The sequence below is a fragment of the Psammomys obesus genome, unplaced genomic scaffold (genome assembly GCF_907164565.1).
Source record: "Psammomys obesus unplaced genomic scaffold, mPsaObe1.curated_primary_1811, whole genome shotgun sequence".
Classification (NCBI taxonomy): Eukaryota; Metazoa; Chordata; class Mammalia; order Rodentia; family Muridae; genus Psammomys; species Psammomys obesus.
The window spans coordinates 2678452-2703453 of NW_026587556.1; the positions used below are offsets into that span (position 1 = coordinate 2678452).

At 42.3% G+C, this 25002-nt stretch overlaps 1 protein-coding gene across 1 annotated transcript in view; it reads right to left on the minus strand.

The window, feature by feature from the left end:
* Ryr2 (ryanodine receptor 2) overlaps positions 1–25002 on the minus strand; it is a 380472-nt gene that overhangs the window by 293442 nt on the left and 62028 nt on the right. Inside the window, exons 5-9 of the mRNA XM_055603932.1 lie at positions 24846–24920; positions 22471–22549; positions 19631–19743; positions 9566–9665; positions 8474–8570 (exon numbers count right to left, since the gene is read on the minus strand). Coding sequence (XP_055459907.1) covers positions 8474–8570; positions 9566–9665; positions 19631–19743; positions 22471–22549; positions 24846–24920 — 464 coding nt within the window. The remainder of the gene's footprint in view (positions 1–8473; positions 8571–9565; positions 9666–19630; positions 19744–22470; positions 22550–24845; positions 24921–25002) is intronic.

Consider the following 25002-nt stretch of genomic DNA (forward strand, 5'->3'; position numbering starts at 1 on the left):
ATGTCAACTTGATAGAAGCTAGAGTCACTGGAGAGGAGGGGGCCTTCCTAAGATCCAGATGTAGACAAATCTGTATGACATTTTCTTAGTTAGTGATTCAGGTGGGAGGGCCCCGCCCATTGTAGGCCCTCACCCCTGGGCAGGTGGTCCTGAGTTCTGGAAGCATTCAGGATGAACATGCCATGGGGAGCAAGGCAGAGAACAGCACAGAGAACAGTCTCCATGGCCTCTGCATCAGCTCCCGACTCTAGATTCCTGCCCTCATTCCTTTTGATGATGAACCATTATTCAGAACTATGATTGATATAAAGTCTTTCCTCCTTCCACTGTTATAGCTACTTAGGGGAAAAGAAAATAAGTAAAAATAATACAAATTGATAATATCCCTAACATCCTCAAAATTATTATTGCAATGCAGTCCTATGGATTGAACCCAAGACTTCAAACTACTAGACAAACACTCTAGCACTGAGCCGAATCCCCAGACTTCTTCCTATTTAACTTACAACAGACCCCACTAAACTGCTCAGGCTGACTCTGAACTCACTCAGCAACCCAGGCTAGTCTTTGGCACCAGATCCCCCTACCACAGCTCTTTAGTAACCAGGATAACAAACCAAGCTGGTACTAACCACACATTAAAACAGAAACAAAAATGAATTTAAAAAAAAAGCCCAGAAACTTCTAGATCATAGACCAGAAAAGCTGAAGTCACTGCAATTTCACAAAAGAAACTTTTAAAATGCACATGTAAATATCCAATCACACAAGCTCATTCAAGACGACTTTAAAAACTCCCAGGCTTCTTACTATACATTATGTTTCCAGAGCACATTCTCCTCCAATATGAGACACTTCATTAGGGAATGTATATTTCAGGCTTGCCATGGAAGAGGAACTTTAAATGTATTCTAAGCACAAATTCTCCCCCCCAATGTCATTAATTCAACTTCTCGTGGTTATTATAACATTGTCCACCAAAACATAAGTAGTTAGCTCTTTTGGTTCTGGGAGTCATAAAATACAATTTAAATCTTATCTCAATTGTTCAACCACTCATTCTCTGGGTAAAAAGCAAGTGCTGTGACAGCTAGCGTATTCATGTTCAGAATCTGAAGCCCAGAAAAATACTACATTAGCATGCTAATGAGAGCACAAATCATTACAAGCCTCTCACCACCTGACACAGGGGTATTTATTCGTAATAAAATTTTACAGGATACACAATTCTAATTAGTGAGCTTTAGGGCATAATCATAAAGCATCGTTAATAAAAGACTGGCTGCTATAAGGAGAGCCCTGATGACTACAAGGATGAGTTCTGGCAGAGGGCACCTTCTCTTGATGACGTTACAGCCATGAGCTCACTTTTTTTTGTAGGGCACCAAGAATTTGGCAAGTCACATTCATATCTCGTTGTTATTAAATTTCTGAGGGCATCATCTCATTGTACAAACTTAGGCAGGTTGGTAAAGTCAGTGCCTCCTTTTCTTTTTATTTTAAGACGTGTGTGTGTGTGTGTGTGTGTGTGTGTGTGTGTGTGTGTGTGTTCCCTTCAAGCCCAGAGGTGGGTATCAGATTCCCTGGAGCTGGACCTACAGGCAGTTGTGAATAATGCAACATGAGTGACGGGAATTAAAATCTTCTGCAAGAGCAATATGCACTCTTAACTCCTGAACCATCTCTACAGATCCTAACCATGTTTCTTTATGCATTCCTTATGTTACTGTGAGGAAGTTAGGAATGATACAACCTCTCTCTACCACTGGGAAGAGCCACCTAAGGATCCAAATGATAATACTGAAGAATTTGGAGTCAGTCCTTCTGTAGTGATAAGCAAAGACTCCGTCATGTTGGCTTGAACTGAGTTCCTACAGTCAATCAAATCAGTAGCATTATGGGCTTCCTGATATTTGTTATGCCTTGGATCTGAAATAACCCCCTCAGACTTTGGTTTAGAATGCTTGGTCTCAGAATATGGTTCTATTTTGAAGGCTGTGGAGCTTAAGGGAGGTGGAAACAGACTGGCAGAAGGAAAAGCTCCAGCAGTGGGCCTTTGAATGGACCACTCATTTCTGGTCCCTCCCTACTTTCTCTCCCCCCATTCTACAGCTAGAACTTGCTGAGTCTCCACTACATGGTTCTGCCAACCTGCCTGGCCTGCCAATGATGAATTCTTGAAACCATGAGCCAAAATAAAACTCTTCTTCCACAAGTCGTTTCTGCCAGGCATTTTGTCACAGTCATAAACAAGTCACATGAGTCATCTTCTGTTATAAATACAGCTTGAAACAGCAAATTAATCTTTGCCTTTAAGTCAGCCAACCCCATGTCAGCCTCCTCCTGAGGGTCAATGCTGTAACTGTGTTTCAACATATTCTTGTTGAAATCCATATATATATAATCCATCACATATATATATGGATATATGTGGATATATAATCCATCACATCAATAATAGCATAAAATCATGAAACCAGTAACCTACATTATAGACAATCTCCAGAATATTCAGCTAACACAGAAAACCAATTGGGTTGGTATGGTGGGTGGCTCATTCCAGCACTTGGGAGCTGAGGCAGGAGGATCAGAAGTTCAGGGTCATCCTTAGTCATATAGTGAGTACAAGGTTAACCTGAGCCATATGAGATCTTAAATTTAAAAAAAAAAACACCCAAAAATTAAAAACAAACAAAATTATACATAATGGGATAAAGAAAATAAACCAATCTTTGTTTCTAACCTAGAAATAGACCCACACAAATACAGTCAACTGATCTTTCACAAAGGAGCAGAGATACTTCAATAGATGAGAGGTAGTTTTTTAAGTATTTGATGTTCACTTGCAAAATCAAACAAGTAAAAATACCCAGAAAGATTATACACCTGTCACAAAAGCTGACAAACATGAGTATCTTCACCCTTGTCTGTGCTGGAACACATGAGGTGCCCCCCACCCCTGTAGCAGGAAGCTGGGAGTAGTCTTCCTCAGCAACCGGGTCAAAGAGCTGCACAGGGTAATATGCCACGTACTGCTTTCTAAACTAGAGAGAGAGAAAGAGAGAGAGAGAGAGACTCAACTCATTCTATGAAGGCCCGCTCATGATCTATCAGTTAATCATAATGACAGCTCCTTGAATCATCTTCATATTACAAAGACCACAGAAGTAAAAATATTGTCACGCATTTGTGCCACATAGCTCTTGTCTACTGAGTCGCATCCTAGAAAGCAAATGTAGCGTTCATTTCCATATCGTGTAAGGTAGTGCCTTCACTGTCCTGCTCAAAGGGAACAAGACAACATAAGCAGATTCCAGAAAGGATGCATGATCAGATGCCAACACAGCGCCTTCCCCCGCCCTCTTCCTTTCCTCTACCACTTCCACAAAACACGTAATAGCAAACACTCTTGATTCCCTTCCATCCTTTCATTTTTTTCCCATAACTTTTACTCTGTGCATCCAGCTTCTGTGCACATGGGCAATGTTAGAATAAATATGTGTGTTTTTATTTTTGCTATAGAGTGTAGCCTTCTCAAGAGGAGACAATATCTCTTTTGACACAGTTCAGAGCCCAGAATACGACAGTCATTCACAATGTTATGTAGAATGAACTCAGCTACGCAAAAGATATCATGTAAACCCGTTTTCAAAATAAAAATAATGCTTTATAAACAACATTCACCCCATATTGATTTTCAAACCAGAGATTCAAAACAACATCTCCCAACATAACTGCTTTAAAATCTATTAACTTGTTGGACATGTCACTCAATGGCAGAATGCTTGGGTCTCAAGTTCAAAACCAGGCACAACCAAAAAATAAAGGCATGGAACACTTAATTCCCATAGTGCACTTTGCACTAAAAGGGTCTTGAGGACATTTTATTACATTCACAAAGATTCATGGAAGAAGATGAGGTATATCCAGAGACAAAATCTGCAACAACAACAAAATCTATCATGCTCCAGATGAAATTTTATCATTAAATTTGAAGCCTCGACAATGAAAGTCTATGTTAAAGCAATAATTAAATCACCATGTGGCTCCTGATTCTCTTACTGACTACCAGAACCGCTTCCTTGCTAAAATATCCTATTTCCTAATCTGGAGAGCAGCCTCACAATTAACCCTGAGACACCTACCTGACTGCACATACCCTCTGCAGCCTATACCTTCATTGCTGGCCCTGCAAGATGTACACTGGAAGTCTTGCAGCTAAATGCCTACCTGAAAAAACTCGAAAAACTTAAAAAGAAACAGTGATGAATATTTCCTGACCCTGTCAAAACTCTGTCCATTACATAAGATAAGAAGGAAGTACAAGGGAATATCTATTTAGCTAAACCTTGATGGCTCACTCTCCAGTTCCATTCTGTGTACTTGAATAGCACACTGGCGGCTATTTTTCCCACAGGTCTTATTAACATTCTATGAGAATGAATAGGTAACTTGGAGGATGAATCTCATTGCGAAAATCCATTGGTATCCAGAATTACATGCCCGGTCACTGAACTGCTTCCTCTATCACTACAATTATATTAAATACCACAGTAGAGCAGACCACAGTAGAGCCAACAGTCAAATCTGCTGAGGAGCCCAGCACAGATGATCAAAATGTTCCTGAATTGCTCAGAAGCAGATGTTTAGCACTGGACATGTCCTCAGTCACGTCTACCACTTAGAACAAAACCTACGTTGACATTCTATCTTTAATTTTAATAACAGGAAATAATCAGTGGGCATGGCCAAATCAAAACTACAAAGGCCTGTAAGACAAAAATGTTATGTTTTGTTTTGACATATTTCCCTGCTTAAACTCACCATTTAAAAATAATCAAATCATTTTTACTTCTTTTTCTAAAAAAAAAAACAAAATATATGCTTAAACCATCATTATGCATTTCTTCACCTCAAACAGACTGATAATAATTTAAGAAAGTGCTGCCTGCAGGCTGTTGCCTTCTCTGGTTCTCTCAGACACGGGCAATGGCTTAGGGGGTGGAGGGGGGGGAGAATAAAGGAAGCAATTTTGAAGGTCTATGTAATGATACCACCAAGATTCAAAATCATAAGGCTTTCCATAAACCTAATTTTAAGGAAGTCTTTTTTTTCATTATGTATATATAATTGCTCTGTTTCACAACTTAATCAAGACACATAGAACATTTCTTCCCCAAGCACCCCCCCCCCTGAGGCTCCATCCTGCCTAGCTGACTCATGTTCTCCCTACAGTCATGATCTGACATCCACGTTCATCTAATTGCACCATGTCAACATGCTATAAAAAGATATGCAAACAGATGTATTCTCGCTGCCTCCATGACCTTGGAAGAGTCTCTCGCTATGTTGAGGTGAACACACACAGTGTCCAAGCTTCACAGCCTACTGAAGGCAGTGGTAGATCAGAACTGGATCACACAGTTCCTCTCTACCTCAGTGAACACATGACTGATGCCCTTTCCCTCAACTGCCCTCATGCCTTTGTGATTTATATTCAACACACATTTTTTTTTTCTGAGTCAGACTCGGATACCCCGATTTTCTGCCTTATGGGCAGAGACCTTCTGAATTCACCACACCCAGTTCTCACTTAACCCTCATAACAAACGAACAGCCACCACTGCCATCCTCTGCCCCAACTGTCTCCCCTGAAACCGTGAGCAAAATCAGATCTTCCCTCCTTGAAGTTGCTTATGACGGGTCTTTTGCCATAGTAACAAAGAACAATGATGGCGAGGACCTTGCCTTCTGTCACATGAATTCCGTGATATCCCTCTTTCTAACGGGTTCCCCGACTTAAGATCTTCTCACCTCTAATCCAAGTGTCTTTTGCCTATCACAGCTCTGATGATTCCACCCCCACCCCACAAGCTCCTCCTAGGCAGCACAGGAGAAAAGCCAGGTGATGAGCTGACAGACAAATGACTGCATTGGAAGCACCTAGCTTCTAATCTTCCTTTATCCTCTCTGCATCACTGAGGGGGAAAACCTGCTTTTTCAGATCACACTTTCATCACTCATATTGACTCTTACATTTAGCCTTCTGTTTGGAATTAATTCTACAAGCCAACTGCTTTTTTTTATGTCCTCCTCAGCATTCTATGACCCTCTGGGTGCCATCTGCATCTTATTCCTAACTCACTACAAGCCACATGTACTGGTTACATTTTTATCACTGTAGTACCTGGCTTGGGCCACTTATATGGTAAAAGCACTTGCCATCAAACCTGATGACCTGCATTTGATCCTTGGGACCCAGACAGAAAAGACTGACTCCCCCATGTCGTCCTCTGACCTCTACATGTACATTCTGGCTTGCAAGTGCATATGCACACACACGCACCAAAAAAAAAAAAAAAAAAAAATTGAATAAGTGCAATAAAATATAATTAAACAAATAAAATACCCAGCTAAAGCGCTTTAATAGCAGCAAGCATATTTTGGCTCCCGATTGGAGGGGATACAGTTTGTCACGGTGGCAGGAACAGCTAGAGAAGATTACAGAGCTTACCCACATCTGAGCGGATCAGGGAGCAGAGATGGGACAGAGTGTGGCAGACCTAGTAATCTCAATGCCTACCCCTTAATAGACCCTTCCTCCAGCTAGGCACTGAGGCAGGAGAATAGAAAATGAGGAGGAAATGTCATAGACTAACATACAAAAGGCAGCAGCTGAAGGACCAGCAAGCAGCCTTTAGTCTAGCTGAGCTTAACTCAGTCGAGAGAGCGTGCTCTGAAGAGCTTCTACATTATATGAACGTGGGAGAGGCGGGTATTAAGCTAATGACCCAAAACGGTCACTGTAGACCTTAGCTCGCCCCTTTCTGCCTTCTTGGAGCCAGGTCACTGGTAAAATGTGACACTCCTTCAACCCCTGTGAATCTTCCCCTTAAAATACCATCTCCTTTCTTCTAACTGGCTAGGCTTCTCTGTACAACTCCTTGTAAAGAGTCACAAGCACTTACCGACCCCCCCCCCCAACTCAGAACCACACCTGTGATATCACCCTCTCCCTAAGATACAGGCACATGCATGCACAGAGAGAGAGAGAGAGAGAGAGACAGAGATAGGCAAACACACACAGAGAGACAGAGATAAACACACACAGGGGGTACAGACATACAGACATACACACACAGAGAAAGAGAGAGAGAGAGACAGAGACAGACACAAAGAGAGAGGCAGAGACAAACAGACACATACACGAGGGTGGGAAGGGGACAGACAGACAGACACACAAACACAATAGCATCACTGAGGACTGTGTGGCCAAGCACTGGGGGAAGGGGTTTCAGAGTCACAGGTGACAGCACCTGTAGCTGAGAGAACTTCCCTACAGGCTGTGCTTGCTCTTGACCTTAAGCTAAGTCAGCCTGTGACAGGCAAAACCTAGGAGCAGCTTCCTAGCCAGTCTTTCTGAGCTACTGAAGTGATGGCTGATTTTCTAACGACCCAGTTGTCCCTTTTTAGTAAATGGGAGTGATGAACATCTATTGAACAAGCTACCCAAATGTGCAGGTTAACATCATGGGAAGCCCCACTCAGAGAGCATAACAAATCACCCAGAGAGCTCCCCTCTCCCAGGTGGCCTCTTCTTTGTCAACTGATTCACAAGGCAACCCTCCAGCCTGTGGCGCACACTAAGTAGTGGCACATTTGCATAACACCTGTACACTTCTCCCAGGACCTGCAGACAATTCCAATTTGGTCTCTATGTAAAATTCGAGGAAAAGCAGTCAACTTCATGATTTTTCAGTAAGTGAGAGATGACAGAAAGGAATCCTGAGAACACTGAGACTGGGTGTGAGATTAAATCTTCCAGAAGCATCATTCTAAATTAATGGGCACGTCATGGCACTTTAAATAGTTTAACTTCGTGTATTCTCTCCTCCCACTCAGTTTATTTCGCTCGATGCGTCTTATGTGTTTTAAAGAGATGAAGATGTTCAGTTATTCTTGTGGTAGTTAAGAAATCAGACAAAAGCCTTCTCAGGAAGCCATGATGTGGAAGGTTTCAGTGGGCAATGAATGTATGTGATATACCTTTGGGGATGTTCATGCTTGAAACAGACCTATGCCTAGAAAACGAAAATTCTATCAAAGCAAAGAAAACAGATGTGTCAGTCTGTGAGAAATATTTCTTGGTTTTTTTTTTTTATTTTGTTTTGTTTTCCATATCAAAGGCAGTCAGATCAACAAGGGCCAGTATTTCCTTAACCCTATGCCACCCTGCCTTCCCCTTTTGCCAATTAGCCAATTGTAAAGGCAAGCTCTCACCAACAGGATGAGACACAGCCATGACCTACTTCAGTGAGGAAAGATAGAGGTCATTCTATCCAGCACACAAAAGGAAAATGCCTTGACAAATTATTTTCAGCTTGTTTATGTGTTCCTTTGAGCAACACCAAGATCATTCTTTTCCCAACAAATGCATCAAAGCCACTGCAACATGCCAGGCCTGAATACCAACCTCCGCTGTTCTTCACCATGTTCTCCTGAAGGGACGGTGAGACACTCATCCATGTGTCCATGGAGCAGCCGGAGAACATCGCCGCCAATGAGATAGCCTGTAAGGATTGAAAGTCGTTTGTGTTCATAATACCATGGCCAGATGCTAAGGGCCTGACAGAGCATCTGATGCAATCATCTACTTGCACAGACAGAGAAACATTCGACTAGAAAATGATCTTGGACCTGTGACCAAATCACAGGCATGGATGCTATTGGCTGACTCCTTCCTGCAGTTTGATATTTTCAGCAGAGGGTGTGGCCTCAGCCTATAAACATCACCATTAAATATATAAACTCTGAGCTATGGAGACTGTTCCATCAGTAAGTGGATCCCTGGGACTCACTGGCTGGCCAGCCTCCACTAAGCATCATGGTACAGGCCAATGAAAAGACCCAATCAAAAAATAAATACATAAAATAAAGTGAATGAGCATGAGCATGTGCACCTGTACATGACGCATATGCAAACACACCCAAACACACACATTCACAGAAACATATGACAGGAAGTAAACAACACTCAACCCTCTGGACCTCAAGCCTCCACATGCATGTCACATGCACATGCGCCCACACACAAACACATGTAGACACTCTCACACACAAACAAGTGGCTCAGATTGGAAGCTGTAAAAGTGAGAACCAGCACAGTCAAGGCAACCAGCACCTTGAGAAACCCTGCTACACAAACATCATGGTGAGCCAGCCACTAGGCGCAGGAATATAATGAAAAATGATGACATTAGACTCACTGAGCGGCATCCAGAGGTCTCACAAATGGGGTAAACAGCCCTTAGAGAGCTAGCACACGAAATCACAGAAACCAGCCAAAGCTGACAACACCATGAAAATAAGGGAAGATGAAGTCTAGCACGGGCTTCACTTTTAAATAGCAGTTTAGGCAAGATTCTAAAAAATGTCATGTTTCTGCATGATAGAATATCAGGACATGAAATGTCTCTAATTAAGCATCAGCTCATTATCACAATTTCAGCGATAAGCATCAACTCTGTATCAAGGACAAGCCTTTTAATTCAAGTGGATCTCTTACCTTGGGCTGCTTCGCTTCCTGAGCTGATAGGGGCCACGCTCCAGAGGGTCTGCTGGAAGGCAGCATCCACATGCCAGCTGCTGTTTCCGTAGGACAAGTGCTGCAGCAAGAGGCAAGAGGAGGCACGGCTGTAAGCCCGGCACAGGGAGCTCTGTCAGCCTGAGGGAAACACTGCTGATTTGGAAGTGTGCATAAGGAACGCACACCTCAGTCTGTTCTTCGAAGACCGAAACGCTAGACAGCCATGGCGGCACATACCTGGAATCACAGTACTCAGGGAACCGAGGCAAAAAGGCTCCTGAGTTTAAGGACAGCCTAGACAACATACTCTGACTCAACAATAAGTAAATGAACCTAAGCAAGATAATTAAAGCCGGAGCAGGAAAAAGAATAATAAAAGTTACTATTTGTTTTAGTTTCCCTTCTGTTGCTGTGATGAAACACTCTGACCAAACACAGTTTAGGGGAGGGAAGGGTTTATTCAGCATACACTTCCAGGTCACAGTCCATTATTGAGGGAAAATGGCACAGGAACTCAAGCATGGACTATGGAGGATTTTCCTGGCTCACTCCCCAAGACCTGTACTTAGCTAGCTTTGTTATATAGCCTAGGACCACCTGCCAAGGGAATAAATAGTGTTGCCCACAGTGGGCAAGGCCCTCCTAAATCAATTCCAAAGCAAGGTAATCTCCCATGCCTATAGACCAATATGTTCTAGGCTACCTCTCAAATGAGACTCTCTTCTCAAGAGATTCTGGGCTGTGTCGAATTGGCAGGTAAAGCTAACTAGAACACTATGTAACTTTAGATACTTTTCGATTTCAACCTAAAAGTTACTGATGAACCACCAATCAGAAAACACAAAAACGAGTAACAAATACACTGAGAAATATATTTGTAGAAAGAAACTTTGTCTTAAGGCTTGCTCTAGACAAAATAGTATTAAAGTGGATGCTTGAAATTTCACTCACTTTTCTCCATATGATACTGTGATAATTTATTGACAACCCACAATACGAATAAGAGCCTCCAGTGACTGTTAGCTGCAGTTTGGTATAAGAGCCAGGAAATGGTGATGACAATTCTCAGCAGCAATTTTACTATTTCTCTTAAACAGAAACCACTGGATACAGAAAACACAGTTCACATGGAGAAGAAAATTTTATTCATCCATAATAAAGACTGATATTATGATGACTGCAGGAAAAATGGATCATTATGAAGGAGAAATAAGATAAACTGGAAGATAAAAACATCTCATGTTTTCTCTGATAGCAAAAAAATGTGAACTGAAAAGTCAAAAGTATCTGTGCATACATATACGTACGTATGTATGTATGAATGAATGACTGAGAGAGGAGGAAAAGATCTAGAGGGAGGAAAGAGAAATGAACAAAAGAGTATAGGAATATGTGTCTCATGAAAGCAGAAGGGGAGGGTGGAAGACAGGAGGAAAGCCAGCAAAAGGAGAAATGAAATCAAAGCAGATACAAACAGAAGAATAACTTATAATAAAATGCCTCATATCTATATAAATGTCACAATGGAATCCATTTCTTTTTTTCTTTTTTTATTATTAGTTATGTTTTATTAACTCTGTATCCCAGCTGTATCCCGCTCCCTCATTCCCTCCCAATCCCACCCTCCCTCCCTCATCTCCTCCCTGCCCCTTTCCAAGTCCACTGATTGGGGAGGACCTCCTCCCCTTTCATCTGACCCTGTTTTATCAGGTATCTTCAGGACTTGCTGCAAAGTCCTCCTCTGTGGCCCAGCAGGACTGCTCCTCCCTTGGGGGGTGGGGAGGCCAAAGAGCCTGCCATGGAGTTCATGTCAGAAATAGTCCCTGTTCCCCTTACTATGGGAAACCAATTGGTTACTGAGCTTACACAGGCAACATCCGAGCAGAGGTTCTAGGTTATATCCATACATGGTCCTTGGTAGATCAGTCTCAGAAAAGACCCCTGTGCCCAGATATATTTGATCCATTTCTTTCTATACTAACCAAAAACCAATCAAAACAAAAGACTTTTGAAACTGACACTGTAAAATACATGTATTAACTTCATAAGTCATTGTACCCATGCCACTATAGCTGGCTTTTTATGTAGCTGATGAAGACTGTACTCAGGTCCTCTTCCTTGTATGGCAAACACTTCATTCACTGAGCCATCTCCCCAGCCCCCAATACAGCTTTTAAAAATCTGAGTTATTTCTATGTCAACGACATAGTAAAGAGAATTGTCCATATCTATATACATATGCACACATTATATAAATAGTTGAAATACACACACACACACACACATATATATATATATATATACACACATATATATATATAGTTCACTATACACACATACACATATAAAGTTCACTATATATAGTTCACAAAATCTTCTGAAAAGAATTCACAATACTAATGCTAATATTCTATTTTGGTTTTAAACCAAGTAAAAGTTCACACACATTCATGACAAACAGATAACCATTTGTTAATTCATCACAGATTCATTCAATATCTTATAAAAAACATTGCCCTGACCCCGATGGTGCTTGTAATCCTGTAGGGGGAGATACGTGAGCAAAATAAAATACCATGTGCCAGAATAATTTTCTTAAATGTGTAAAGTACAATCAAAATGCTCCAGGAATTATCAAAAGAGAATATTGCCAACTAAACAGCCAGAGCAGGCTTCCTCGTGCTAGGTCTGGGGGGCACGTGTTGGCTCCATGGAGAAAGGTGGAAATTCTTATGGCAAAGGCTTTGAGACAAGAAACAAGATCACATGGCCTGAGCTCCTACTTAGGATGCGTTGTCTCTAAGTAAGTAGATGCACACTTCATATTTATACATGTATAAATCATGTCAATGGTTTGCCTATAAACGTTTTAAAGATAATTAAATTTTTATGAGCAAGTTTGGATTTTTCATTGTAATATATCAGACTGCGTAGCATGGTCCCTCTGGCTGCCTAAAAAACTCTAATAAAGGGAAAACATGACCAAGAAATGACCATAACCAAAGGGCAGGGTCATGCGGACAGACATAGAATCCTTTTTGAAGCTTTGAATATACACTGAGGAGGGGCGTGAAGGACAGACCTGCAGACAAAGGCAGATTCCAGATTAAGGAGCTCACACTTCAGGTAGCCAGGAGCAACTACAGCAAAAAGGTAATGAGAGAGTGAGGGACTGAAATGTGATCTGTAAGTTATACCTGAGCAAAAGGGTGAATCACACACAACAGACACAGGAAAAGGGGAAAGTGCTAGCCCCGACTATGTCCATAAGAACACACTGAAGCGCATTGCCTCTTGAATCGTCCATTTAAATTTGCTGCTTAAGCAGCAAAATAGGAATCTGAACAGGAACAGCACCAAGTTAGGCCTGTTGACATTAAATATTCAGAAGGCAGCAACAGTCCAATTACTGAAAGCAAGATGAGTTGTCCTTAAAGCAAAGATGGATGATGGCAAGAGGGTAAAAGTAAAATCAGCCTTAGGCTCAAAAATACAGCCATTAGGGAATCCAAGTGTCAGAGGGCCATGTTAAGCCATACTATGGGGACTTAGGGCCCTGGGCTGCACTCAGGTCTCACTTACCCTTAACCTGATGTTAATCACTTCAGCCTTTATTATCTGTTTGTTGGTGTGTTTGTTTTCTTGTTTTGTTTTGTTCGTGTGTGTGCGTGTGTGTGTGTGTGTGTGTGTGTGTGTGTGTGTTGTATCACGTGCATGCCTAGTTTCCACAGACATCAGAAGAGGGTGTTGAATCCTCTGGAATGGAGTTATAGATGGTTGTGAGTCACCACATACATGCTAGGAATCAAACCTGGGTCTTCCGCAAGAGCAACCGTGATCAAAACCACTGAGCCGACTCTCCAGCCCACAACTTTTCTCACATGTGTTCTAAAGGATGGAATTCGGGTCCTGATGTTTGCCTGGCAAGCCATTTGCCCACCTCCCGTAGCCCATGAATTTTGACTTTTAAAATACGCAACAGCCATTTGAGCAATTTGTCAAAAAAAAAAGTAGTTTGTAATTTAGGAGCAGTAGAGCAGGGCCCCTCATAACAGCTGATCCCCAAAATTGTGGGGGAATAAGATATCAGATGACAGAAACAAAATCTCAGAGGCCTGAGTGATCCAAAGCTCTCTTGGGGATCTTAACCCAAACCCCACAGAGCTATCATCTGACCTTTTAATTTTCTTTCGAATCCTGTGAATTTATTTGTTGTATTCTAAAAGCCGCTTTTGACAGCAGGTCGGAATGCCTTATCAGATTGCCAGAAGGTTCCATGGCCCAACATTTTTTCTAAGATTCCCTGAATTCAGCCCTTGTCTGATGATGTTTTTCATTCGTTTATTTATCTCTTATTAAATGTCAGGAACTTGGGCCCTGGTGATACAGCGTTCGAAATAAATTAGCATCCAGGGACAAGTCACATGAGTAAACAAGGCATCTTAACCCTCGGGCTGCAGCTTTTTCTTTGGGAAAAAAAATAAAATAAGAAAAGATAAATGGGAGACGAAGACATGATGCTTTTTCAAATGTAATACTCAATGGCCCCCCACACCTAGACCACAGGGACAGAAAAGGGGGCTCAAGGTAAATAAGGAACTGGGCCTGATGGCTCACTGGCAAAGCATGTGCTTAGGGTACCCCTCCCCCCAAATTGAGCTGGCTTGTAATTACTAATGATCCCTGCCTTCCATCGATGTATTTATGCAGCTTCAGGAAATTCAGCAGCTTGTTATGACATCAAATACCTTTTTTATTTAAGGCTCTAAGACAAGGGTCACAAACATGGCTCTGCTCGTGTGTGAAGGCTCATGGTGCAAAGCCTGGAGATGCGACTTCGGTCCCTTTTGGTGTCATCAACATCTTACTTCTAACCCTCTGAAAGCAACGTGTGTTAGTTATTTGTTTGTCACTAATAAAATAATAAGCTAAGGCTGGAGCAATAACTCAATCCCAGGGATTGAACTCAAGTCACCAATCTTGGTGAACCCACAGGGTGGAAGAACGGAACCAACTCCTGAAAGCTATGTGCCTACAATGACACGTGCACAGAGCCTGGGTCCCCTGCAAGGACAGAAAGGGCCCTTAACCACTGAGCTATCTCTCTAGACCCCCTGATTTATATTTAATCAGCTATTGGGCCACGGTTTTATGGATTATAAGATCTCTGCATGTCTACAAAGTGACCTGGAGAACAGAAAAATCGTTTCCAAGCAATAAATAAATAAATAAATCACAGAAGGGAGATCTTGTGCAGGTTTTACAACTGACACATTAAAAATGAAGTTTCATGTGACTTACCCTGTTTTTTTTTTCCGTTTGAAGTGGGTTCTAAGTCAGTAACACCCGCTTGCCCTGCTTTCACTATGCTGTTTTTTTTTTTCTCTCTTACACATAAGCTGCTTTGCAAAAAGCCTCTTTAAAAGACAAATTGCCCAATAGGAGCACAGGAAAACCCTTCTGGAAAGATTAGGATGCTGCTTCATATTAGAATACCAAACGGCAGAAGAAAGACAGTTTGTGCGAGCAGTTTACAGCCATTCTTACAACCAAGACACTTTATTCCTGTGTCCAACGCATAAAGCTGACAGGCTGCTGATTCCTGGGCGCAGCCCCCTCTCCTGAGAGGCGCCTCTGCAGATGGGAGGGAGGAAATCAGCTGCCCATCAGTCCATCACTGCAAGGGCTTCAAGCCTCATTAGTGTTTCAAAGGCAAAGTCGGATTAACCTTTACTAAGCTCAGGAGTGAAAAAAAGAAAAAAGAAAAATAGCTCAACAGTCACAGACCCGATAAGAAAAAGTCAAAGGCTGGAATTTTAGTTCTCTGTGGCTAAAATTCTCTATTTTAACCAGTGTGTTTTGAAACAAAAGTTCTAATTCGTTTTTAATCATGTCAGCATCTCAGAATACAGACCGTGCTTTCACATAATAGATCTTTATTATCTGTAATCGTTCTCTTGCGACCAGGTTTCTCTTCCTCAAGCTAAATATCAGCAGCTTCTTTAACTCTTGTACAGAGGCACAAACTTCCCAAGCAAACCATAGCACCTGCTGACTATGGAAGGGCAGGTGATCTTAGTTGGATTTCAGCGTTCGATTCTCCTCATGCCCCTGTGTCAGCTGAATTATTCATAATTCCCATACTGCCAGTGGCTGAGGACTCAATAAACTACACACGGGACCTGGGGATGTGACTCGGCCAGCAGAGCCCTTGTCTAGAATGTACAAGACCTCGAGCCCAGATGCCAGCACCTCATACACCAAGCCCAGTGCCACATGTCTGTCATCCTAGCACTTGGAAGGCGGAGGCAGGCAGACCAGAAGTCCAGTGTCGTTCTCGACTTCACAGTAATTTCAAGGCCAGCCTAGGTATCCAAAGTTCATTCACTACTTTTCATCTTCATTTTCAGTTGCTTTCTAAAAACCTTTGAACCGAGTACACCTTATCCATCCTTGAACTCATCACCATAATCCTCTACCCATTACTAATCAGTCATAGTGGAAATGTGAGACGGTGATGAGTGGTCCCTAGAGCGCGACCGGGATATAGCCAGCATCAGCATCTTTCCCCTGTCCTGTAATAAGCCCATAACTGTTGGGAGGAGACCGTTAGGTGGTGGAGCCTAGAGAGAGGGAGTTAGGTGATTGGGGCTGTGCCTTCCAGAGGAGGATCCTTTGCTTATTCTACCTATACCCCCACTGCTGTGAGGTGAGGAACCTTGCTTCTCCCCTGACATGATGCTCTATCACACCCTAGGACCCCAGCAATGGGGCCTAGTGGCCAGAGGACAGAACCTCCAAAACTCAGAGTCAAACTAATCTTCCCTTAAATCGCCTGTCTCGCGTATCCGTCACACTGTTTGTCACACAGAAGCCTGACAACATGGTTTGGCACTGCTTCTCTGGAAGGCAGAAACCACAAACAGTGTGTTCCTGGAGTTTCTTTCTTTCTGTAATATGTGGGACTCTGTGGATGTGACCAATAAAAACACTGGACTCCTTAGCACATGAGAGTGGAATCCCAGCCACATGGCTTGCTTCTCTGCTAACCAGTCACCGGAACCGGGTGTGCTGGCTAATGCCTGTGATTCCAGCACTCAGGAGGCAGAGGCAGAAAGAAGAACCACTGTGAGTTTAAGGCTATCTTGAGCTATGTGGGCTACACAGTGAGTGCAAGGCTAGCCTGGGCTATAGTGTAATACACATGTATACATATATTTGTTTATATTTGTATAATTTTGTATTTATGAATTTACATTATATAGCTTTTATATATTTCGTTTTACATCTATTTTAGTTTTATATCTATGTTACATCTGATACAAATTATTTATATATTATATCCCTAATATATATATTTGTTGTATATATGTATAAAGTCTACTCAGGAAAATGAAGTTAAGTACTTGGGAATAATGCAGCTCGGAAACTAGTAGTAAATTTTAATGAATCGGGTTTGTTTATTTCCAAAGTTAATAGGCCATGAACTGCACATGCCTTTTTTTTTTTTTGGTCACTTATTCCTGTAGTCTTTTATCACTCAGTGAGCATTCAAGTGCTTCACCTCATTGCCTCTCACAGTAAAGTCTGGACTGGCTGTTCCCATTAGCACCAGCCTTACTTTACAAACAGCTTATACAGAGGCCAAGGGGCTAGTTCCAGAGCTGGACACGTTGATGGCTGTGGAAAGGAAGTTAGAGGCATGGTTCTTTGAGGTTCTGAATATTCCACTCCTTTGATGCATAGTGAAACCACCCAAGAAAGCGATCCTGCTACACAGCACAAGAGCACCAGCTGGAAAACCACGACAGACATGAACTGCAAGGTCCAAATCAAACGGAGACAGGTCTGGAGTGTTGTGCTGAAGGGGGCATGAGTTGTTTCTCTTGCTATTGGGTGCCAAGCACAGTTAAACTTGACATGTATCTTCTGATTACCTTCTGTGTGGCACAGCCCTGGCACACACCATGGGTTTAATAGTGTATATTTTAATAAGCTGCGCAGCTGCATGGCGCTAGAGACCTACACAGGGCCAACATCCAAGACTGAAGTGGAGACCCTCTCCAGGCCTCTGACGGCTGTCTGGGAGCCGACTCACCAAACTGCCCATGACAGGAGGCCCTGCCAAGCCATTCCCCGGTCTCTAGCACCACCACTTTGCAAGCAGGAAGCCAGGCGAGGCTTATCAAGGAATTAAATGCACTGGTACATTAAAAATGATCTTACTGTCAAGTGCACCCTGTTTTAGTCTTTGCACGTGTCCATGTGACCTTATGTGCGTATGCAGATGCATGTGTACATGGGGACATGCGCAGGGACATGTGAAAGCCAGAAGTCAGCTTCAGGAGTCACTCTCCAAATGCCACCCACTCTGCTACTATGATGGGCTCACACTGACCCGAAGCTTCCCAAGCAAGTTAGGCCGGCTAGCACCAAGAACCTGCCTGTCCCTGACTCGCCATGATTGGAACAAGTGTGCTACCATATGCCCTACTTTTTTATGTGGGTTCTAGAATCTGAACTCGTGTTCTCATGCTTGCACACAAGCACCTGACCTGTCTCTCCGTGTTCTGTTTCCATGTTTAAAGAGTCATAGGGTCCCCTAAAACTTCTTTGATCTACAGTGCTAGAGGTATACTGCCTCTCACAGTAGGCCCTTTAATACACCACTTATTTCCCAGTGACCTACTCTGCCCCATCTTTCTTTTCCATTATCATTGACTATTTCCTCTTGGATACTTTATGAAGATATTCATGGAAAAAAAAAAAAACTTTAAAGATGCCTTTTCTGTTTCTCCTAGTTGGCACCAGCTGCTAACTTGGCACAGCTCTGAATCATCCAAGGGAATCCCAGCTGAGAACTGCCTTGTTTGGATGGACCTGGGATGTATCTATCTGAGGGGCTGACAGAGGTGGGGGGGCCTAGCCCACTGCAGGCAGGGCCATCCCTACACAGGTGGTCCTGGGTTTGTAGAAGAGAGCAAGCTCAGCGTTAGCCTGTGGGAGTGAGCCAGTAAGCTTTTATCCTTTGAGGTTTTTCTGCTTCAACTTCTAGCCTTGACTTTCCTCAATAATGGATGGGTAACCTGTAAGAGGAGATAAACCTTTTCCTCCTCAAGTCCTTCTGGCTATGGTGTTTATCACAGCAACAGAAAAGCAAGGTAGAACAATGTCTAATTAGTTCTTCAACATTTAGAGAGTGGCCTGAGGTGTGGCTCGGTGGTAGAGTGCTCATCTAGCATGCACAAGGGCTAGGCTGAATACCCACTACTGCAAAAAGGGAAGGCAATTTTTAGCTGAGCATGGTGGTGAAGACCTATCACACCAGCAATGGAGGGTAAGGTAGAAGAATGATGAGTTCAAGGCTGGCCTGAGCCATGTAGTAAGACCCTCTCTCAAAATAAAATCACAAAAACCAAAGAATGTTGTATACTCTTCCCTTCTACCCTCCATGGATTTCATTCTTCTGTGAACTCCTGTACAGGATTACTCTTTAGATTAGAAAAACTACAACCTATTAAATATGTTAAATTAAATCCATAATTGCCTCACCACAAAAAAAAAAAAAAAATCCAATGACTATCAGCTTCATTTCCCTACACTTAGTTCCTACCCTTTGAATCTAGGCAGTGATGATAGCAGACAAGCTGCTGCTCAAAGGACTCTCTCACACAGTCAATTAGTGTCTTAAGTATCAAAATATGGAACAAGAACCCACTTGATAGAACCTTTATGCGGGGCACAAAATAAAGAAAGTGGACTCCTTTTACATTCTACTAATAAAAGAATCCAAGAGCAGGCACCATCAGCCTCATGAATATGCATATCAAGGTCTTAAGGGATGTCTGACAGACCCAGGGAGCCACCCTCCCCCTTAAGGCCACAGAAGTCTCCCTGTCAGGAGTTACTAACAACTCACCAGCTAGAGATGCAAGTCTTTATGAGACATCCCCCTAGCTTTGCTTGTTCCTAAGCACATTTGCTATCAGTTCATCTCTGTCTCTCAGCAGAGCACCATGCCCCCGGTCCTGTCCCCAGACTTACCAAGTACCTTTCTGAGGACACACTGACCAAGATGAGGTCATCTCCAACCCGCACTTTTTCTCCTTCTGATCTCTGCTTAGAGGCAGGATGTATGGTCCACCAGCAAGCCTCCCCTGCAAAGGATAGAATTGAAACATGGAAAAGAGCCAGTTAAGACTCGGTTCCTCTGCAGGTGATGTCATGCCCAGCCCAAGACTTTTAGAAAGATGAGATATCCTGCAAACTAATCTCTTGGATCATGAAAATCAAAAGAATTCAGCCAAATTCACTTAGGGTAGGACATATTGAAATGCAAATGTTCTCCCAATAGGGAAATCGGTGTGACAGTTTGGTGTCTCTTCTCCAGCGAGAACTGCTGGAGAGGGACGTTTATTTACATATGTTGACATAAGCCTAGATATGCCAGTCAGCCAAGGTGATTTCATTCCCTAAGCAATCTTATTAAAAAAAATAAATCTTCTTTATATATGATTCTCATCAAAAGGAACTGAGGTTTTTTGTTGGGGTAGTTGCTTTATAAATGTTCTTTTGTTGATTCAAAAGTGACACAAAGGATTGCTATCTCAAAAATCTCATTGCCATGTCTCCTCTGCTTTGTTTTTTGGTTTTGTTTTTTCCTTGTAAAATACACCAGTCCCTCTTAATCTAAGAGACTCTTAGAGAAAGACGCACTGTGCCAGCTGGGTGTAGGCTGAAACAAATCCCTCTTAAGTAAGACAAGCAGCAGCACAAAGCACATATCCATAAGTCTTTGGTAGTACCATCACCCAAACCAGAAGCATAAAGGCAGCCTGCACACAGTCCTCTTGAAGCCCTGAGCTTCCAACTGTGTTCTGGTGGTAGCATTCATTTACAATTGTCGTTTTCCTCCTTTACCAAGCTTTATTGTTTTTCTTTTCTGAGTACATTTCATTTCTATTTACTCATGTGTGTATGTCACAAACCATAACATGTTGGAATATTGAAGGACAGCTTGCAAGAGTCAATTCTCTCCTTGTGCCATGCGGGCTCTGGAGGTTGGACTTGGACCCTCAATCTTGCTAAGGCATCTCACTAACCCTTTATCATTTTCCTACAGTATTTCTTTTTCTGAACCAACTCCCCAATGCCAGAACATGTGTGCCTTTTGTCCACGGGGGTTCTCCTAGGTCCTGCAACCACACGGTAGTACTCAATGATTAATTTTGCATGAATGTGTAAATTGATCTGGGATACATCTTAGGAACTCATGCAGTCAATGTAGAAGCTGGGCTTGAGCTGTTCTTGCTCCGGCCAGTCTCGACTGCACATCACCAGTTAAAATTCTTTGTTTCCATTCACTAGATCCACATTTTCAATTGTCCACCCAAACACTGACAGCTCATCCACTATCTCCTAGTCATTGCCTCGGTAGTTGAAAATTCATCAACATAAAAGAGAGGAAAAGGTCATCTGCCTTGTGAGTTTAATTCTGGTGAAGGTAAACAGAAAACAACAACAACAGAAAAAATCAAATACCATTATGCTTCAGTAATTCACAAAAAAGTGGAGAGCTGGTGGGAAGCTGGACTCACGGTGTAGGGGAGGATTCAGGGTGTGGGTTTGAAGGTTGTGTTAGTCCACCGTGAAATCAGCTCGGTATATAAAATGCATGTTCTAGATCATGTGCTTTCATCTGCAAACTTAAGACTTTTTATTTTACTGTTTGCTGAAATATATTAAGTCTAAAAAACTGAGAAACCAAAAAAAAAAGTTAAAAACTGAGCTAATAGAAAATGACGTATATATCTGGATACTATATTTATCTTTTAATGCCCAAGATTACCAAAATTATCAAAAGTTAGCTGAGTTCGTTACATATTTTTTCATTACCTTCTTTGTTATTTCGTGAAAATGTAGTTGATAATGAAAAACCCCTTTTAATGGCTAGATAGAATGTAACCTTGTACCTTACATGTGGGTAGCATGTGCTCTTTTGCTATCCACATGGAATGCATGAACTTCACAGGAAGGTGAAGACCTCTCTTATCAAGGATTCATAACTTTCATGTGTGGAGGAAAGATTTCAGTTCTTTTCCTCTTGCTTGCTGACGTTTGCAGGATGCAAAGCTGTTGTCAGTAGTTAACTCACTGCGCTGATTACTGGCCCATGTGTGTTAACGTGGTTTTTGTTTGTCTCACGGCGTTGAGGATAGAATGCAGGGCCTTGCACACATCAGCACTCTACCACTGGGCTACATCTTCACTTAGAATGTATTTTTAAAAGACATAAAATGGGGTCAGCAGTGGACGGAGGGATGGTCCCTACCAGGGAAGAATAACGCAGTAAAAGCGGGCTTCTGTCCTTTCGTCCCATTTTCTACTTGATATCTAATTTTATTTTATTTCAGTGATATTTAGACGTTAGCCCAAGGCTCCTCACACAGTTAGTGTGCTTTACCAGTAAGCTACATCCCCAGCCCTGTGACTAGAGCTTCATCCAGAAGCCACACCTGCTCGTCGTAAAGGACAAAATGGTCTAATCGGGGTACAACGAGCACAGGGTAATGCAGATGACAAAGACTGAGAGCACAGAGCACGGCAGGCATCAACAAGTTTCATACAGCCTGTCCATCAGGAAGTATGGACTGACTTTTCTTCTCTCCAGCCACAAGTAGAAAGGATCTGAAGTCAAAACTCTATACATCCAATTACCTGTGAATGAAGAACCAAGAGGGAAAACAGACTCTTACTCTACCAAAAATGCCAAAGACAGAATCATTTTCCTTACTGTACTATAAAACCAGCCATCTCATGTGTCTCTGACCATGTCTAGCCATCCTCTCTCTGAACAGAGTTTCATTACAGTACGCAATACGCACCTGTGGTATCCTCTTGAAGGCCAACATCAAAGGCCAGTTTGTCAGTGGAAGACCGGGAGGTGGAGAGACAGCACAGATACTAAAAATACAAGATCAGTTGTCACCACAGAATGTTGATAGTCCTACTAAAGGCTACCACACTTAATCCAGCAATAGACAGGATGAGCAAGTACATCTACGGTCTGTTGACTTAGAATCTTATGGGCATATAGCCACACATGAGTCATATGGTCGTTCTATTTTTAGCTTTTTGGAGGTGCCTCCACACTTATTTCCGCGGTGGCTGCATAGGTTTACATCGCCACAATTGGCACATCAGAGTTCCCGTCTCCCCATATCCTCACTAGCATTTGCTGTCATTTTTTTCTTGACGATAGCCATTCTGACTAAGGTGATGGGTGATGCTGGAGGGCAGGACAGTAGAAAAAGGACTATAAAAAAGGTTCGGGGGATGTAAATGAAGAAGGGAGGGGAAAGTAGAGCAAAACAGGATCTATGTGACATGAAAGCAGAAGAGGGGACAACTTAGGGGAAAGAAGACCAGCCCAGCCAGTGCAGAGGAGAGATAGCAGAGAGAGGTGAGTGAGAACAAAGCATAATGTACATGCACACACATATCGCAATGAAATCTATTCTTTGTACACTAACTAAAATCAAATTATTATAAAATGTGTACGGTCATATCTGAGCCCAACTGGGCAAGTAAGCTGTTATCAGTCTATCTCTGATTAGTAGTTTGTGTTGTTTTTGTTTGTTTGTTTGTTTGTTTTTTCTAAAAATTCTTGATGCTTCTGTGAAGAGTGGAGCACTTCCAACATCTGAGGCAGAGAAGTGTGTGCACAGCAGGACTTGGAAGCAATGGGACAAAGAAAAAGCAGTCCTTTGCCTCTCACAAAAGACTAAGAAATGAGCTCTGTCAGTCCAAGGAGACAAGTGAGTGGGGACATGTCTGTATATCTCTCCCTTCATGTGATATTCATAGTCCTTTGCAAACAAACAACATGATCTCACATTAGAAAGCTGTCCCCAAAAGAAACCTGAAAACTACTCACTTTTATCTTCTACTTTTGTTTTCATAAAAAAAAAAAAAAGCACACACACCCAGAATATACTTGGGCATGCAGTTCTTCATTCTGCTAAAACGAGGGCAACATGAATATACATGTACACATTTCCCTCGGGGAATCTGACTATGGAAACTGCAATATCTCCTCCCCCCACCCATTCCTGGGTTGTCTCAAGTGTATCTATTCTCAGATATAAATTTTAGATCATTTTCATGCCAACCTCCCCCAACTTCAAACACCTTGTTAAGTGACATAAGAATGAGGACACTAAGATGAATGTGGCGTGAGCTTAAAAATACTGAACCATCTGCGTGAAGCAAGCCCTCTGCCAAAAAGAAAGGGAGCCATCATAGGAAACTCAGAAACAATGGTGGGGATTAAGCGAGGATGGGCCCCTCTGAAGACCCGGATGGTCCATGCCAACACTCCAGCAACCCTCTTTCTTAGGCAGTGTTTCCCAGCCTTCCTAACCCTGCCACCCTTTAATACAGTACCCTGTGTTGTGGTGAACCCAATCATAAAGTTACTTTTGTTGCTACTTCATTAGTATAATTTTGTTACTGTTAGGAATCATAATGTAAATATCCCTGTTTTCTGATGGTCTTAGGTTACCCCTGTGAAAGGGTCATTCTGTTCTTTCTCCCAAAGAGGTCGCAACCCAAAGGCTGAGAACCACTACTCTATGGAATATTCACATCGAGCTAAATGGGTGCACGCAGGTTTATGAAGAGGGATGAAGAAACAGGTTGGATGATCAGGGACAGGAAGTGAAAGCCCCAAGGTCCTGGGGCTGTGGCATCAAAGTGACCTGGAGACTCTTTCTGCATCTTGACTGTGAAGCACTCACTCTCAAGGTGACGAACCAGAGAAAGATATTTTATAAGTTACTTTATTTTTATTTTTCATATTATGTATATGTGTGTGAACATGAGTGAAAGTAACTTTGAAGGCAACAAAATGGTGTCAGACCCCTTGGAGCATTTTTAAATTAATAATTTAAAACCAATTTGGAAATGGAAAATATTTAAAATTTGGTTTTTATACTTGCCTCTTCCTAGAGTTCTATTAAATGTATTACAGGTATTAAAAATCTATTAACAGCATTAAAAATAGAAACTACACCTGATATGTATGGATCTAACCTTCTTACGAGTGAAGTGAGAAAACTGGGCACAAGGGTATTAAACAACGCATCTATTCAGACTCATTACTATCGTTGCTGAAAGGGTAGCCTCAACATTCCAAACAGCCTATCTGACCCCGGATCAGCATGGCCACGCGAGAGATGAAATCGAGATGTCCACTCACCATACCACTGTAGGAATGGCGTAGCAGTATGGCATGCCCATAGAGAAGTGTCCGGTGGCCTCCGCCTTGAGCAGTCTGAGGAAAGGAGAAAGGGTAGAGAGGAGGAAAGGCACGGGTGAGCAAACAACTGAGCTAACAGAGTGTTCTTCTGTCTTCA